A 19115-nucleotide genomic window follows, 5' to 3' on the forward strand; every position below is an offset into this window, starting at 1 on the left:
TTACCATTATTAAACTAGATACGTGGTGGACACACAACTTCATTGACTTCATGCTCATTAACGTTCTTAACCGTCATAGAATTGTGAAAATAAGTTCAGTGTTTTAATACAGCAAAACAATTGTCTACTCACCCTTACATTTGATGAGACATGCTTCTTTTTCTATTTTTGCCATAGCCATATTGTACTGGACAGAGGCATGCATGCCAGCTTTGCAATGTCACGGTAACTTCAATTTCCTGTTTTGTGGTTCATCAGCACTCTTGTCCTCTTTGATCACTGTTATCCTTCTGTTCTGGCATCAAAAAAGGCCAAAGAAAAAGCAAAACACACTAAATATTACTGGGTTTTTTTGCTGTGCTTTGGGAGAATCACGTCTTCTCATGTTTGGGATGTTCTTTGTTTGAGAATACCTTATCCACTTATCACAGCAGCCATTCTCTGCCGTCTATCCTTTACAAAGGCTGTGCTGCCAATGTAAATATACCATAAGAACTGTATTTGTTAGAATGCCAGTACAGTAATCCCTTGTTTATCGCAGTTAATTGGTTCCAGACTCAACTGTAATGAGTCAGTTTACGATTCCTTTTTACAAATTTAATATTTTTGTAGTTAAGAGTAAAGAAAACCTGTTTATGACCTTTTAAATACAGTTTTTAACATTATTAGAGCCCTCTAGACATGAACTAACACCCATATAGTCACCTGTACACTCGTATTACCCAATATAGCAGACATAATAAGAGTAAATAATAAGTAAGACTTGTGCTCGTGTGTGTTGCTACAAATATTCCTCGGGGAGCTGAGTGCCAGTCGGACAAGAAGTGACTTGAAGGGTTCAGAGTTGTTTTTTTTTTTATCTTGGAGTGGGTTACAGCCGCAATGTTAACTCATGCTTTTATTACGGATTTTTATTAGGGATTACAGTGCCTGTTGTGAGACAATTCAAACCTGCAATGAAAGCCTGTTGTTCCGGCGATCAAGTTTGGCATTTGTATGTCTTACCGAATGTTATAGTAACATTCCCGACACCTAGTGACCAGTGTACAATACTACATATCATTCACACCATCAGTCTTCTGAATGCCTTATAACTGTATTTTAGTTAATTTAGCCATTTTTATGCTTGAAATGCTTAATTTAGACAAAAACTACGTCAAATTTGCTGTATAAGTTGTATTCAACCACAAAACAACATGATTTCTTAATATATTTTTGCAAAAACCTGATAGAGTGAAGCTATGAAATTCATAGCGTGAAGTTGTGCGGGACAACTATATACAAGAGGAAATCCAGTACGCTCAGCAGTGACCTACTGTCTCCCTCTTCCTTGCCTTGTAGATGTCTGCATGCGAGAGCATACTAGTAATTGTTTCTGTGATTCCTTGTCTGGATCAATAGTAGACAGTGAAAGGCTGCCTTGATGGGGGGGCCATCAACTCACATTGAGGAAGTCATTCAGGCTCACTATCCCATCTTCTTCCTGCCCTCAGTGCCGATAATGATTTAGTATCACTGCAGTGAGTGAGCTCCTTTAACCATCTTGTGTTTGTTCTCATTTCGGGGAACAATGCTTGTCATAAAAGATCATTTACATAGTGGCTATTTTCTTTTGTTATACAATTGTCATTTCCATAGAGTTTAGCAACTATCTTTGGGTGATTTTACAGTTCAATAGGCAATTATGCATTCTGAGTGTTAATCTGAGAGAAAAACAGAAGATTGGCATGTGTTGCTGTGAGAGCATTTAACCTAAATACTTAAGTTTGTCACTGGTAAGAGACCATGTCACTATTGGTTTCACCCCGATGGTGTTCTTTTTGTAAGCAATAGAGAACCTTTGGAATGTGCCACTTATTTTTCTGCCATGGCATTTTTTGATTAGCAGAATGAGAGGAAAACATTTCCCAGTTTTGCACCATAAATGCTCAAATCAACAGCATCATCGTCGCAGAGTGAGTAGTGTCGACAAGAGCAAATAAATGCAGGTTTTTAATTAGTGCTGGGTCAAAAACATTGAATGAACAGCTGGTTGCAGGCAACCTCCCAATGTTGTTTTAGGAGCTCCACAAGATGCCAGTAGCTGTATCATGAGTGGTCAGCATCTAGCAGCTTTATCTACCTCTTCATGCGCTTTAAAATGTTGGTTGCATACCCATCTGTTGGTGTAACACACCAGTGGTATTAACGCTAGCTGAGCAGTTTTCTCTCGCCGCTATTCCAACATTAGTTCTGTTGCTGCTGTTGACCACGTGGTTGAAGAGAGCTATGTTTTCCTTTCCACTTTCTCATGCACTCGAAATCATTATTCATGTTAAAAAAACATTTGTATATAAAATGAAATGTTTGCACATTTCAGAAATAACAGCCTCTCTACAATTAATGCTTTGCTCTCTTTGTGGTTTGGTATAATTACAGCATTTACTTAATAACACTAGCTACCTGCCCTGTTGAAGTTCAAATAAAGCTCTATTGACCCTAATGAGGATAAGCGGCATAGAAAATAGATGGATGGATGCATGTCAGCCGTTTGCTCAAAACATTAAATTGGATTTTGGATTTTTTTGACAGGAATTTGTAGGACATCCCCATCAGCCGTGTTGTGCACCAACAGTGACTCCCCTCCCACTTTGTCCCGTGAGCCGTCAGTTTTTCTGTTGAAAAAAGTAGTTCCGGCTAGTTGCTCGGGTCGGAAAAGTGAAGTTTTGGTAGTTTTCCCAACTATCCCTTTAAGTTCAACACTTGTTTTATCAAAACAAAGTAACGGTGATTGGTTATTGTCTTAGTGTTGCGTTTTTCCTTGTCTTGAAGGACTATTCTCGTCTTGAAGGTCTTCGTCTCATTTGAGGGAGAGGACAAGATGTTAGCTCTTATTTCTAAGTTGTTGCAATCCAAATGCCATTTCCTCATATTTTTCTCACAATTGACCAGCGCCTTCAAAACATTTTCCAAATGTGTCTTTGCATGCCTGTGCAGAACATACTGTACATGTAACAGTGGCTTGTGATATGTAGTATCAGAATTTAAACTTTGGTTCGGTGTTCTTTTTGAAGGGACTTCATTTAAAACAAACAAGGACATTGTATCATTTTGGGCATTTTACAGTATATAAGTGCCAAAATGTATGTAAGAAATCATAGTAACAGACTTTGTGCCCTTCTGTGTTATATGTTGACTCTTTTTCATCACACGTGGTTTTGATTTTCCCTTGGTTGTCAGGTGAGAAGCCCCAGGTTGTGAGCTTGTCATGGGAGTCCCATTGCGTTCACAGGGCTAACATACTTTGACATGCTCATGCAGGAGCCTACAGGCTATTGGGAGCTCTTAGTGTCTGTACAGTGTGGGAACATGTCAAGGTTGAGAAGGCTTCTTGTCCTTGTCAGCGATGTTGAAATACTTGAGCTCTTAAATGGAACCTTTAACTTCAAGGCCAGAATATGGCACGCTGTTATCTTTTTGTGTACTTGCTTTACATGTATTTTTTTTTAGTTGGCATGAACTATGAAGATATTGCAAGAGAACAGTGGAAAGAGCTCAATTTCTGAAGTGTGGGCTGATGCTCGTGTCACACCTCTAACAAGAAGTCTTGGCACCTTTATCACAGTAGTACATTGCTAGTTTGACTATGATACTGAAATATCTCTGGATAAAAAAGGTTTACGAGTCTTTGTCCAAGCAAAGCAAATAAATCTGCACACAAAGGAACATTTTTAGTGACTTACACTCACTGGTAACATCATTAGTTACACCTGCATATTCAAACAAAAATTGTAGAAGGTGGCCAATAGAAGGTTTGAGCCTTTTCATGGTTTGTGCCCATTATTTTAAGCACTTCAAAGCACTTACAAGTAATAACATCCGATTCAGATTGATGACTAATGTGTTGTTTTTCTGTTGAAGGAATGCAGGAATTCTACTTTTTTGTATGGGAAATGTCGCATCGTTCAGCAACAAGCTCAGTTTTCTCCGCATGACAATTTCTCTCAGACGTTCAAGCTTAGAACACTACCTTGTTTTTACTGTCTGTTTGTGCTTGACGAAGGTGAAATTTCTTGGCACTGTTTGCTGCCTTTAGAAAAGCAGACTCAAGGCTGTCTGTTATGCTTCACAAGTCTCAGCACTCTGAAAGGTTATGTTTTCAGGGCTGTTTGTTTGCTAGGATTACACAAAATCCACTTGATCAATTTCCACAAACCTTTGGTGGGACATTAGTCAAGGAAGGACGATACATTTCAATGTTAGAGCAGATCTGGATAAACAAATAGAATTTTCATAATAGATGTTATACAGTCATGGCCAAAAACATTGGCATGCCAAAGATGCCAATGTTTAAGCCATTTCTATATGGAATACAACCAACTGACATGCCAATATTTTTGGCCATGACTGCATAGGTGGCCAGTGGGTCTCTATGGAGGCATACGCATTTTATATTTGTCATCTTATATTTGCGCCTGTCTGGAGACATATACATACAAACCTACAGATAGAGCTAAACAACTTCTTCCCAAGCAAGTCAGAGCTGTTCTTCCCGACACTCACAGACACATCAGTGACCTGGCCAGGTGTAGCTGCCATAGAGACAAAAAAAGAGTGTCTCAAAGACAGTGAAAGTTAGCAAACAACAGAGGAGGGGATTTGATGCTAATTTTAAGACAATGGTAATCAGTGAAGCAGAGTCTTCCAACAACTGGCAAGAACCTAAGAAATATAGTTTTTCCCACTGATATTGATTTTAAAAAAAAGATTTATTTTATCATTTTTTGTCCTTGATTTTGTCTTGACTGGTCAAGAAAACTGGTAATGAAAAGTGGGGGTTGTCTTGTATTAAAAGTAATCTTATATTTGGGTCAGTGCAGTTTAAATTATAATAATTTACAAATAGTTTTGTGGGATTTCTCCGTGTTGTCATAATATGACATGTGGCGACCAAGTGGCTCAATTTCCTTCCATTTTCCTGCCTCATTTAAAGCTTCACTTTGCATTTCTTGAAACAGATGAGAACGCCAACTGCCCTCAAAGCAGGACTTGTGAAATACTCCTGCTTTAATAAGTGGGCACAGCCTGCTCACACACTCCCTTTTGCGGCCTCACCAGACGACAAAATTGATCTCATTCATGACTTCTTTGCATTTTCAGTTGATGAACCCCTTGCTGAGAAACAACTTGCAGGTGTGTAACATAAATCTGATCTTTAGGGCCTAACTCGAGCCATGTTTACATGCAAACAATGTAGCAAAATGGGACTTTTTAAAAAGTGCTAATGGTCTGTATTAATTTCTGTACGAGGCATATTTTTGTTTTGAGAATTTGAGTTATGGCAATAATGTGCCACCGCTGGCCAAAACAACAGGTTTTATGTGGACAAAATAAATAAATAAATAAACTCACAATTTAAAATGCTCAAGTCATCTTGAAACGTGGACTGTATAGAGTGCCAGTAGTAGAGTGGAAATATACTACCAGCTTTTTTTTTAGATCTTCAAAAAGACACAATACTGTAATGAGATCCAACAGTGTTTAATTTTAGGACTGAAGGGAACCAGCAAGAGTAGGCCAGCTAAAGTATTTTTCAAGAAGGTGCCCTAATTCCCACACGCCAAGGGAGGGTGCAGAGTCATATGAGCCAGCTCAATGCCTAGAAGTGTACAGTATATGGATCAACTCTTACAGTAGGATTGTCAGCTTGACATGTCGGCATGCTCATTTTATTATGAAAAGGCAAGATGCTTGGTTTTGTTGGCAATGCACATGGGATGCCATTGCCATTTATTGCAGTTTCCTGTTTGGTTCTTGTTAGAACGCACACTGCCGATTGCAGAAGCCGCCGCTTGCTGCACTGTTGCCTGACAAATAAGCATTCTTTTTAACTTTTGTTAGCAACATTGGTGGATTATAATGAAGCATTCTGGTATCATTGTCAATTCATTTTGATAGGATAAACAACAACAACACTGAGGAAGACTCGACTGCTTATTCAATAAACAATAACTTTGAGTGCATTGACATCTGGTTTGGCCGATTAGTCAGTGTTTGATTAGAGGGATTGTGATTAGAGAACCCTCTTCAAGATGAGCAAAGCTTACTAGTGCTCACAGGCACTCTCAATAATGGATCCATTTCCTGTTGCATGTGCTTGTTGTGCACTGAGTACTTGATGACAGATCTAAGTATGTGAAGGATGTGTCAGTGAAGCTTTGGTTTCATATTTCTTGACCTATGAACTTAGAGATCAATATCTCTACTCACAGAGTTAGCATGCTTGGAGTAGAAGAAGTTGGATGACAACCAACATATTCCTTATATTACCTGCTCATTTGTTTTTTGTGTGTTTTAGGCAGTGGACTGACAAATGATGGCTTGCAAAGACGAAGTGAAAGTTGCCTCCTCTATTGTACATAAGATCTGACTCCATACCGCTGGCCAACCCAAACTGTCACTGCAACCATGAGAAGACCTGATGGGTACTTGACCTTTGTACCCCACCGGCGCCACCGTCAGGTTGCGTGAGCGCCCCCCGTCTCCCTGCGGCAGTTACTGCACGGAATGGCCTCTCTGGACCTTCCATACCGCTGTCCTCGCTGTGGGGAGCACAAGCGCTTCCGAAGCCTGTCGTCCTTGCGTGCCCACCTGGAGTACAACCACACATATGAGACCCTATATGTTCTGTCTAAGTCCAACAGTGTTTGTGACGCCGCAGCTCTACTACCCCTAGTGACGGAGGGTGCCCTACTCCCGCCTCCAAATAACAACGATCCCTTTGAGCCTTTGCAGCCGTCCTCTTTAAAAGAGCGTCACTTCCCTTGTCGTGAGCTTCCTTGTGTAGATGACCTGAGTTTGACGCCGGCTAGCGCCAACACGTCTGCCCGGTATATCCCCAATGTGGAGTTTCCTCTGGGGGAGATTTTGATGAAGACAGCTATGACATCCACAGACCCCAGTCCTTATGGGAACCCCAGTACAGCAGTAGCTGTAGCAGCCAACGTTGCTGCCAGCGCAGTGGAGGCAGCTTATGAAGAAGGTCTGGCCAGGTTGAAGGCACGGGCATTTGAACGTCTTGAGCTGGATGAAAGGATGGAGAAGCTCTCTGAAGAGGTGGGATCATTGTTGAAATTGTATCATCTGAACCATGTACCGTCAGACCTTGTTATTCATACACCCCAGTTTTTGCATGATTCAGTTTTTGTCAAAAATGTTTGTTTTCGTACAGTATTGCACTATTGCCCAGTACCTTATCGTTCTGTGAAAATGAGTGTCCAAACCGAGCACCCTATGCGCTACTGACTCATTGTCCGTGCATTTTTAATTGAGTGCGACTGCTAAATAACCCACCAAGTGGCCAAAGAAAGTGGAGAGTGCCAGCACTTTGATCAAGAAGGTGGGAAACACTACACTATTAAATTCAATCTTGCCAGGATGTACAGGAAATCTGCATCAACAAAAAGTTCTACACATTCCTCATTAATAATTATTTTGCATTGTTTTCTATAAAACTAGAATTATTCTCTGTAAAATGTATTTTTTGTTCACATTTTTGGTTGCCTGGAACACGTTAGTTGGATTTCCATTATTTTCTATAGAAACAATTGCCTCGGTTTTTGTACGCTTTGTTTTTTGTCTGACCTTTACGAACAAATTAATGACAAAACCGAGGTTCCACTGGATTGGAAATCCAGCCTAATTCACTGGAAAAGGCATGCAGATGAGGGACAGACATTTCACTACAATTCCCCAATTATGGGGAAAATTCATAATTCACAATTTCATCAGTATTCATTATTCATCAGTATTCGTTTAATCATTGCAATCTTTGTGAGAGAATCTCTCTCTGTATGTTCTGAACTCCTTTTTCTATGCCAGTGTTTAATTGAGCAAAATAGTGCCATAATGCCACCCGGAGGAAGTCCCCAGAGCTGAAGTCACGCTGTTCCTCATTAAACGGCACACGAGTTGAGATTAAATCACAGCACCTCTGCTGGTTGCAGCCGTGTAGTGCACTCCATTTTCACTCAGTAATGATTAATCAACAATCAATTCCACACAACTGACAGCAAGCTAGCAATGAATTGATCGTTATGCCCATCTCTAATGCAGATATTTGAACCTCACACAGCAATTCAGCATAGTGTTTCAAGAGAAGATTGCTGAGCTGATTTAACAATGCTTCTCATACTCCTTTTGTAGGTGGAGCAGAAAATAGCGGCCCGTGTAGGCCGTCTTCAGGCCGAGCTGGAGAGGAAGAGCTCTGAGCTGGAACGGGCTAAGCAGGAGAGCGAGCGGCTCAGCCAGGAGAAACAAGACCTGGAGGACAAGGCCTTAGAGCTTTCTCGGCAGGTGGACGTCTCTGTGGAAATGCTCGCCAACCTAAAACAGGACCTGGTGAACAAGGAGGCCGAGCTCAGCCACAAGCAGCAGTAAGTTAAAGGCTTCAGCTTGTCCTGCAAACATGGTGTAGATACCCCTCTGCTAACACTCAAGGAACAGGAACAGTACACTTCGGGTCATTGTCACCACTGGCTTCATAGCTTTGCCTCCTTTTTTAAACCAGACAATGCAGTGCACAAATCATAAATGGGAGGAAGGTTTAACTCTACCAGACCACCAAGATGTTCACACACAGTGAACACTTTCCTTAAAGGCCACTTGAATTTTTTTAAAACAATTTTAAATCATTTAAGTGTATTGGAAGAGTTTTGCCCAAGAGTGGGACAGGACACAAACATTAGCAACACTAGCATAGCTATGTGAGCTACGGGGCTAACATTGTAGTCACATCTTAACAGCAACATCATGCTAGGTTAGCCTATTCACTCAATAAAAACAAAATGATCAAATTTACAGCTCCCGCATCTGTATCTGGCTGATAGTAGCTAGTTGGCAGAGCTCCAGGCTTTATTTAAAGATGTGTAGTGAAGCCTGCCTTTTATTTTATTTTTTATTTTTTTACAAAGCTGTCCTCTGCAGAGTGGTGAGTATATACATGGGTGGTCTCATCGAGCTACAGGCGGGTCAGAGGCAGTATCATGTCCATGAGATTACAAGACCTTTAAAAACCATTTTACGCATTCAAACACTTTCCATATCTTCTTGGCTTCTACCTGTTGTATCCAGCAAGCAGATGTGTCTCCATGTGCACCAGCAACCTTCAGGGCATTTTTAGTTGCTCATGCTGAATAAAGAGTTGGTTGGTGTAAGGCAAGGCAGATGGGTCAGCAACAGAACACTCTATATGGAAAAATATATTAGAACATCAACTAATTAATCAAACTCCTAAACCCCTTAGCACCTCCTTGAATCTTAATTATTCATCTTACTGAGACATTTTGGACAATTGTATGCTTCTATGCTTGGATGTGTCAGATGTATAAGAGCAAGTCTATCAAACCTTTGTCATGAACTACAACAAAGCAGGGTGAGCAGGGTCATCTATCAGGTCAAACATCAGTGATGACTCATACCTCACAAATGGGCACAGATTCTGAAGAAAATGTGGGGGTAGAAGTTAAGTTCATCCATGGACGACCTCCAGTTCTAATACTATTTTGAAGGTAACCACCAACAAAAACTCAACATTTCTGGTTCAGATATTTCTCAACATCAAAGAAGGAAGTGGGCCGTACCATTGGAAAGCTCAACAAGTCATCCCTGGCCAAAGGTTATTTCTAGAAGACTAAGCTGCTCAGTTTGGGGAACGCCATATTTTTTTACATGCTCGCTTCTTGTAGGTGTAATAGCCGGTGACCCTCTCATAGCATCATGCAAGACAACCACCACTTTATTCAGCTGCTTCATGACTGACTAAAATTGCAGATTCCGTAAATAGAAGGCGCTTTTGGACACCAATCACAGTGTGGTGATGAAAGTTATTACTGGACAGGAATCTGATAAGCATGTTGGAAATTCTCCCACAACATGGCAATGGACTAAGTATAGCCTGGCCAATTTAAAGTTGTTTTTTTGTCAGAAATACATCCCAGTAGTTATTATGTTGCCCACAAGGTGATACTATTTCATGCCAGGACAATCTATTGAATGTCTTGCCAGTGATATCACTGTTCATGTAATGTAATTAATTATGGGATCATTTTACAACATATGCACTCACTGGACACTTCATTAGGTACACCTGCACAATCTAATGATATTCAATACAAACACTCTATTAATAATTACGGCTTTACAAAGACACCAAGATAGCAGGCCTATTTCTGTCTTTTTGACTTTTTCTTGTGTGTGCCATTTCTCTGTGTGTTTCCACATTCACACTCAAAAGTACACAGCAGCTCAAAAATGGAAAAAGAGCATCACAGTTGGTGCACATTCAGTTTCAGTCGGTGACTAAGCATTCTTTAATGGACACAGAGTCTTTTGAGCGTCTATACCTCAGAAGGAACTACACTCAATTTTGCGGCAACATTGTATTGAACATCAGAGGTCACAAATGGTAAAAATGTGAGTTGCTATGCAACAGCAGGACATTCCTCCAAATGGCTGCAAGCAGTGGTATGCATAAAAATGTGACACATGTCGGACTGATGAATTATTCTCCACTCCAAGTAGTGTAAATGATAATGAAAGCAGGGTTTACATTAGGTCATTGTTGAGTATCTTAGCACACAGTTTAGTTTGCAGCATATGCTAAACACATTGGAACAATCCAGGGAAAATACATCATGTTGCTGTGTGGATGTCAGAGTGGAATTATGAGCTGGAGCCCTCAACACACACGGGCACACACACACACTTACAGGGGGACTGTTTTTTTTTTCCCAGTCTGTCCCTTTCTACCAATTTCATAAAAAGGTTTCAACATCAAGAGTGAATGCGAAGGGAAGCAAAGAGCTAAAGGAGCTTGCCTCATTAACAACAGTGTCTGACAGAAGAGAATTGAATACATTTGCAAGACATCTGTAGGCTATTTAATGAAAATAAATGGAGGGGGAAAAAGAATGTGCTTTTTCATAAATTATTTACATGGATATGAGCAAGCTTTTGTGTCAAAACCTTTGGCACATTTCTGGTCGGACGCATTTTTTTTTTATTGTATGTAATGCTGTTATATGATACACATTTGTCAAGATGGCTGTGCATCCTTGTACAGTACATGTAAGCATAACTTAGTAGGATTTTGTGTAAAAGTAATAAGAATAAGGTAAGAACATACTTTGGGGAATTTTGTGTTTCTTGTCAACAAATTTGAAGTCATGTTTTAGAGGGGAACCATTAACATCCTCCTGTGCCATAAAAGTGTAAAAATAATGACTGCGTATTAAAACTTAAAACAGACCGGTGGTGCTAATGCAAGGAGAGATTTCTACGTTTGCCTGGAAGGGCAATCTCTTTACATGAGAGACTAAACATAGCTCACTTTGAGTATGTTTCATTCTTCTTTTAATTCGATTTTGGCTTTCATACCGATATCCGATATACCGATATTGTCCAGCACTTAATTACCGATACCAATATCAACCGGTACCAACACTGGCAGCAGCTCTTCCCTCAAACTAATACTCATACTCATGTAATGAACACATTATGCTTCTTTTACTATGATGTCACTGTATGCATTTCATAAGTAAACACCGTGATTGCACTTTAAGACAAATACAGTCGTTCCTCGTTTATCGCGGTTAGTTGGTTCCACAATAAGTGAATTTCCACGGAGTAGGATTCAATATTAATAAATTGAATAATTCAATTCATAGTTCATAATTCATAGTTGGATCATAGAAAATCTATTTATGACTTTGTAAATACAGTTTTTACCATTATTAGAGCTCTGTGGACATGAAATAACACCCCTATAGTCTCCTTTACAGTCCTATTACACTGGACTACACACTATTTGAAACAAAGAAGAAACTATGGCAAATGGCTTGGCTAATTTTGAATTTTGAATCTGATGTCCATTTTTTCGTAAAAGCCTTTATTTTTGGTAGTCTTATGCTCACTCCCTCTAAAAAGTGTACAAATGCCAAATAGCATAGACAAAAAGCCAAGCAAACCAATTTCGAATCTGCCTTCTTCCGTAGGCGAGAGTTGCAGCTGTGAAAGCCAGATTTTTGCTGAAGCTGCCCAATTTGCAGTGGTTCACTGGTTCATTTCACTAGAAGCAGGAGTGTTATTCTATCTTGTTGAGCTTCACTTCTCTTGGCAGTCTTAGTGCAGTTGTCATAAGGCAAGACTTCACCAGGACATGATGGAAAAAAGATATCAGGGAAGATGGAATGTCAGTATGACAGCTGACTACTGATGGAGTTTGATACGTGAATCTTCGGATGCTCAACACTCCCGTCAATCTAAAAGAAGGAAGCCATAAAATGATGTTCTAAGTAATTTTATTTCCTCCTCTGTGCTTAATCTATTCCATATCCACCATTTTGCACCTGCTTTTGTCTTTACAGCTGCACATTAATTTATACATTTCAGTGTGCAACAGTAAAAAAAAAATAAGATCGCGTTACGACAAAGCCAATGCCATTTTTGAAAAAAGCGTCATCAATTTAGCTAAAAGCATGGCTTTCATTCTTGTTTCTGCAACTTCAGCAAATTTTGTAGACCTGTGTTATTCTTTGTTTGTGCCCACATTGCGCAACACTAATGCGCAGGCTACTGGATGACTGCAGGGACACAAAAGATGGCCACTGCTTTAAACATTAGCATGCTATAGCGCTAACTAGTTAGCCTACAATTGATTTATTCTAAACTTAAAAAAGCGTTTCAAACACATAACCACTTCCACACAGAATGGGAGGAGGACTTATTTTCGCCATGTCATGTCGGACATGCCGTGGCTGACTCCATGCAGTGTTAAGATAATGTAATGTACGCAAATGTCGTTTCAGTGTAACATTACTGACCCCTAGTGACCAGAATACTACATATGACTTGTCTTTCAATATTTTTGGAGTAATAATAGGCAATAGGCAACCACGAAACAGCGATAATTTATTAATTAATTAATTTTTGAAAAACGGTGATAGAGTGAGGGAGCGATGTTTGAACCGCAAAGGGGTGAGGAACGACTATACTGCAATATGCAACAAAAGTTTAACAAAAAGTGTCACGTTTATTTTAACATTTTGTCTCAACCAAATAGTCTTCAAAAATCATGACCAATGGTCAATTAAAAAAATATGTTCTACTATCAACAGCAGTGATACAATTTAGAAAGCTGCACATTTCTAGGTGGCACAAACATCCGTATAAGAACAAAGTAAAGTGCAAAGCATGAAATTGTGGGCTAATACAATCTGTGAAATTATAAACTGGGTACAGGTGGGTAGGTTTTTCACGACAACCGGTCCCTTCCTGTCATTATTTTGCTGCATAGTGCTGCATGTGGCTCTGAGTGATTCTTGCTGATGTGTAATGTTAAATTACATTACATAATTTTTATATAATTTTATGCCAGTATAACAATAATGTTACCAATATTGTGGATCTGCTGATATTGTTGGACAGCTCTATTACAGTATATATCCTTGTATATATTGAAATATAGCCGTATTGTACTGAGCAGCCAGGACAGAGACAGTTGTATTGATTTCCTACATTGCAATAGGTAAAAATTTTTTCATGTATCATTATAATCCCACTTTTCCTCTTTGCCATCGCTGATATACGTCCGTTTGTGAGGTAAGAAACAGCAAAAGAAGCTTGTTGTATTAATCCTTTTGATGTTCACTGAGCTGAATCACACAGGATATTGCTGATGAAGCTTTGTCCCAGTTTGTATATGTGTGAGGGATATTTTCCCCCCCAATATGTTCCAAACTATACGACCTTCAGGCCTTGTGGGTTTGGAAGTTCCAGTGTTTTCATGACAAAATATACAGTAGCATTTGCACCTCAGCATGTCGGCCATTTTTGTGGAGTGTGTAGCTGCAGAATGTGCATGGAAGATAGTGCTGTCATTTTTGTACAATTTCTACAAACTTGTCATGTGATGGTGTTGAACATGACGAGGTGACGCTGATGAGGTGACGCTTGTTAATTTAGGTGTCAAAACAGAAACAGCACACAGGTGGTCTGTTGTTCACGTGCACATAGCTTGTGTATTCATACAAAAAACTCAATCTCCCATTCAAGCCCTGTCAGTCAATCGTCTCTATTCTTAAATATTAATGAGGCATAGTTTTGAATTCATGGAATGTGCAGATGACAACCCTGAAAGGATGCTGACCTGGGATTTTAATTAACATTCAGAGAGAACCCTTCAGAAGATCAGTTACTGTAGTGTCTCGGCTGTACCCACCTGTTTGTTATGAGTTTTCAGAGGAAATGAAAGACTTTTAGCAATACCATAAATAATACAGTAGTGCAAGATGCATTTATGATATGTAAGTTCTGTTCATAATTACTGTGAAAAGACCAATCTGGACCACAAACTATAAACCCGCAAAAGCATCATTTAACAACTCTTACAAAGATGGCCGGCAGACTTCATTCCTCCCCCATCGACCACCAACACACCACCATTTCACCTTGAGGTTTTATGTCCGAGGTGATACAGACAGCCACGTGCGTGTGTGGTCAAACAAAGACTGACAACACAAAGCAGCCACATCTCATTCCATTCTTTTCCCTTTGTCACTCCTCTTGTCACATGACCCTTTCTTTTCTTCTTGGGTTTTATCAATTTTAGTTTATTCTTGGCTACAGCAACCTGGGGCCATTTGATAATTAGTACACAGTAATTACAATTAGGGTTACAAAGGAGTGGAAGATTTCCGGTAAATTTCTAATAAACTTACAATACAACTTGCAACATCACATGATTATGCTCAAACAATTCAACATGTCTGAAAAGGAGGAGAAAAACGCAGATCTTATTTACCCCTTCTCCATGCTTGTTCACTTCCTGTGTTTATGTGTCACCATTTTTTAATAAAGAGATGTAAAGCATAGATTAGAATCGAATAGGGAATGTGTAGCAATAAATAGAAAGCTAATGCAGCTAATGCAAGAAAAAAGACGTGTTAATAAACATACAAGTAAATAAATAAATAAATAAATAAATAAACAATATTAAAGACAAATGGATGAGTTAATAAAAAACTGACTAAAATATTGTATAATGCAGGCCACATAGGGCATACATGGATATATTGATGTCTATAATACATATTTATATACACTGTTTACTCATATATTTCAAGACAAAAGTTGATCTTATTATTTGTTATTAGCTGTCGTTATTGCTAATATTGGAAAAGAAATGGTTTCATAGTGTGTGTGTTGTGTGTTTTCCTTGTAGTGATGCATTCATAAATATTTGTCCAGTTCCTTGATTTTGCAACAAATACTTTGGTTTCTTCCGGTGCTCCATTGACCTTGATGTGGATTTTGCAGTTGGCGTTCCTCATTGTATCTTTGTAAAGGCAGAATTTCTGTGACAAATCTGTTTATACTTTGCAGATGTACCTCATGTTGCGGTTAGTGTGCGTATATGATCGACCATGGCTACAAGCTACAGTGCACGTGATGTTTTAATGAAATGACTCCAGTTCTCAGTCCTTTTGTCGATTAAAAAATGCACTACATGTTTTTTTTTTATAGAAGAGTGAGGAGCACAACCTTTGACCTTGTAGTGAGCAGACATGGTTCTATCTGTCAGCCAGTCTTTGAGAGAGCTCAGTAGACGTGTCAGGTGGATGTGGATGCTTCCAGAAGTACACAGCAGATGGGAGTGACAGTTTGGCCAGGAGGAGATGGATAAAACAGGCATTGTCTCAAGCAGTGCAGACGTAAAAGCATCATTTTCTCCCTCAGCCTCATAGTGCTCCACATAGATAAGAGTCATGTTGGTTCCATTCTGAAAAATAGCTCACATAGTCACTATATTTTTGCATCATGAAGATGGGTTATCGCCACTTAAGCAAATGTTGACAGATTGACGCCACTTTTATTATTATGCGTGTATGTGTGGTCTAAATAAACAGAAAGACAAAGAAAAACAGTAAGTGCACATTCTTATTTCTCACTTATGTATCTTTGTTTTAACGCAGAAGTACAATTTGCTGCGTTTACGTATGCTCGGAAATTCCAGGAAATGCATCTACATTCAAAACATGTGAATTCGACTTAAGTTACGTGGTGTCTTTGAACGCAACCCTTCATGGCTCATAATAATGCGGTTAAAGTGTGATTCTAATATTTTGCTAGTAAAGAGACTAGTGTTAAACAAATATATTTTCAGACATGTATGCTATCTTTTAGCTTGAGTTTTCAGTTCATCTGGAGCTGTTAATACATACAAATACATATACGGTAGTTGTGTCCTGTCATTTATCTTTCTTCATAAATTACAGCAAAAAGTGGCACATTTCACAAATGGTGGCAAATGGCGATTAATCATTATGAATTCATTTGAAAACTGTGATTAATTTGTTTAAAAATTTTAATCATTTGACAGCCCTACTTTGCATGCATGACCTGTTGAACTTCTTTGCACATATTGAAACAAAATCCAAAAATTATATAAGCTAAAATAATGATGGCAGTTGTAGCTACTACTACTAATCATTTATGTTGATGTGTAGTTATGGAAAGACACATGTAAAATAGATTGCAGATTGCAGTAGATTAGTTTTATGTTTAAACTAAAAGAAGTTCCCATGATGCTTAGCGTGCCGTGCCAGAAAGTAGGTCCGAATTAGACTCTACTATCACGTGTTGGTAGAAGTCTTGTGCAGCCATTGTGTTTTGATTTGACAAATCTTAAGTAACTTTGATCAAATGTAGAATTATTACGACTTCTGCTTGGTCATTAACACCGCAGGGGCTTTTTAACTAGGACGAAAATAACAGTCACATGTCACGAGCGCGTGACACTGGGAACACCGAGTGCAGGCAGGATTGCAAGGTTTAAAGTGTGCGTAAAGCACTTAATGCGCGGTTCCAATCCTGACTTGTGCACTGCCACTTCCATACTACATGTATTACCATTCACAGTAGCAATACCGTAGCTCACAGTTTGATGGACTTCTGGCTGCCCTGTTCTTGTGAGACGGCTTAGACATCAATTAGACACCCAGTGACCAATGTAGAATACTACATTCACAAGTTGTGGTCTTAATGGCTTATACTGTATTTGTATTTTATTGCATTTATTAATTTTTATACTTCAAAATGCTCAATTTGGGCTAAAATATACACAATTAGCCTAAATATGCATATTTTTGACTAATAATAGGCCGTAGTCAACCACAAAACAGTGATCATTTATTAATGAATTAACGTTTGAAAAAACGCAATAGTGTGAGGTAGCTATGTTCAAACCGCAATGTAGCGAGGAATGACTGTAATCTCTTCCAGAGTTAAACTGTTGCCATTATAAAATATTTATTAACAGTACAAGCAATGTTTTAAGCAAATATTTGCATGTTTAAAAAAAAAAGTTTAAAGTTTAAAGTTTAAAAAGTTTAAAGTTTAAATAAAGTAAAACTACGCACCTTTTAAAGACACATCATGCCAAATAATGGAGCGGGAGCAGGAGGGTGATACTATTATCTAGTGGCATTTTATAGGTATTGCTGCAATTAATGTGTGCAAAAAGCTAAAGAAAAAAGTATGGTTAATCCTACGATCTTATGTTGATGCCATGACATCATTGCTTTTCATGCTTATGATCTCACTTTTAATCATCTTGGAGAAAAAGTCAAATATTTTGGAATTTCAGAGGTGACCATTCCTAACTGAAGCTTGTTCCATAGTACAATTTTACAAATCAGACACATTGGGGATAACAGCTGATGGTTTCCACAGTCAAAACCTGCAAATGCTCTAATAATACTGTCCCCTCCCACTACCCACTCTTTGTTCTCAGGGAGGTCGCGCAGATCGACCAGTTCCTGCAGGAGACGGCGGCTCGAGAGGCCAACGCCAAAGTTCGCCTGCAACAGTTCATCGAGGAACTGTTGGACCGAGCCGACCGTGCTGAGAAACAGCTCCAGATCATCAGCAGCTGCGGCACCACGCCAAACGGTAGTCTGGGGCGCTGCAGTCTTCAGGCGTCAAAGGGCAATGGACGGCAGGTGAGGAAATAATTCACAAATAAACCATTATAGGTACACAATCTAATGAGAGCCAATACAGGATGCCTATCATCAACTTTTGAATTGACACTATCAAAGAGGTAAGTTTATTTTTGTGGTTGTAGTCTAGTAGCACTGCATCATATGAGAGCTGTTTCTCATATTTTGACCCTCTCATGTAGTATTATGGGATGTAATGTAGTTTTATACCACCACTTTGGTAAACATCCATTTAATCTGACAGTATCTATTAAACTAAGTATTATTGCCTCCACCAAGGAGGTTGTTTTATTTGGGATTATTTATGCAACAACCTGGATTTGCAAGATTCTTGGATGTTCCCAGTAAATTTTGTGCGAAATCCATGCATGAATAAAACCATAAACATGTTATTTCTCCAAAGCTCTGTCTTTCATAAAGGTTGGAATTGAACTAATAATAAAACAATATTGAATAGGGTTGAGGCTGAACGGTTGCATAGTGGTTAGCACATCTGTCTCTCAGCCAAGAGGTTCAAATCTCCCACCAGAGCTCTCTTTGTAGAGGACATGTTCTCCCCCGTGATGTGCTGTTTTGCTTTTACTCCGACTTCCTTATACATTCCAGAAACATGCATGTTAGGTTAATTTGAGACTCTAAATTGTCATAAATAAAGTGTCGATGGTTGTTTGTCTGTGTGTGCCCTGTGGTTGACTGGCGACTAGCTCAAAGCCACATAGGCTCCAGTGCACCCTTGATCCTGAACAGGATAAGCGCTAAAAAAATTACATGTGTACGCATGAGAAGTACCAATCCTGATTATACATTTGAAGCATTATAAAGTAACACATGGAAAATCCCATTCACCATATTCAGACACGAAATTCAAACACTGAATTGTAGTACATGTACAGTATGTATTGTAATGGCGCCTTTGCCTCCTATGTGTTTAATCCCACACTGATTTAAAACACAACAGCTGAGTGTGTCCCATTATTGAGATCATCATCCAGAACCTCAAAAGAGACAGAGAGAGGAGGCCACCTGTTATATTGCACAGATGGATGCGTTGCCAGGGAGACCAGCTCTTGCCTCTCA

The 19115-nt window shown here is 39.2% G+C and overlaps 1 protein-coding gene across 1 annotated transcript in view; it reads left to right on the top strand.

Moving 5' to 3' along the window:
* The window catches only part of fbxo41 (F-box protein 41), an 83549-nt gene that overhangs the window by 37771 nt on the left and 26663 nt on the right, over positions 1-19115 (top strand). The window contains exons 3-5 of the mRNA XM_054778303.1: positions 6338-7095; positions 8185-8414; positions 17831-18038. Of these exons, the coding sequence (XP_054634278.1) occupies positions 6547-7095; positions 8185-8414; positions 17831-18038 (987 nt within the window). The 5' untranslated portion in view covers positions 6338-6546. The remainder of the gene's footprint in view (positions 1-6337; positions 7096-8184; positions 8415-17830; positions 18039-19115) is intronic.

The sequence above is a fragment of the Dunckerocampus dactyliophorus genome, chromosome 6 (assembly GCF_027744805.1).
Source record: "Dunckerocampus dactyliophorus isolate RoL2022-P2 chromosome 6, RoL_Ddac_1.1, whole genome shotgun sequence".
NCBI lineage: Eukaryota > Metazoa > Chordata > Actinopteri > Syngnathiformes > Syngnathidae > Dunckerocampus > Dunckerocampus dactyliophorus.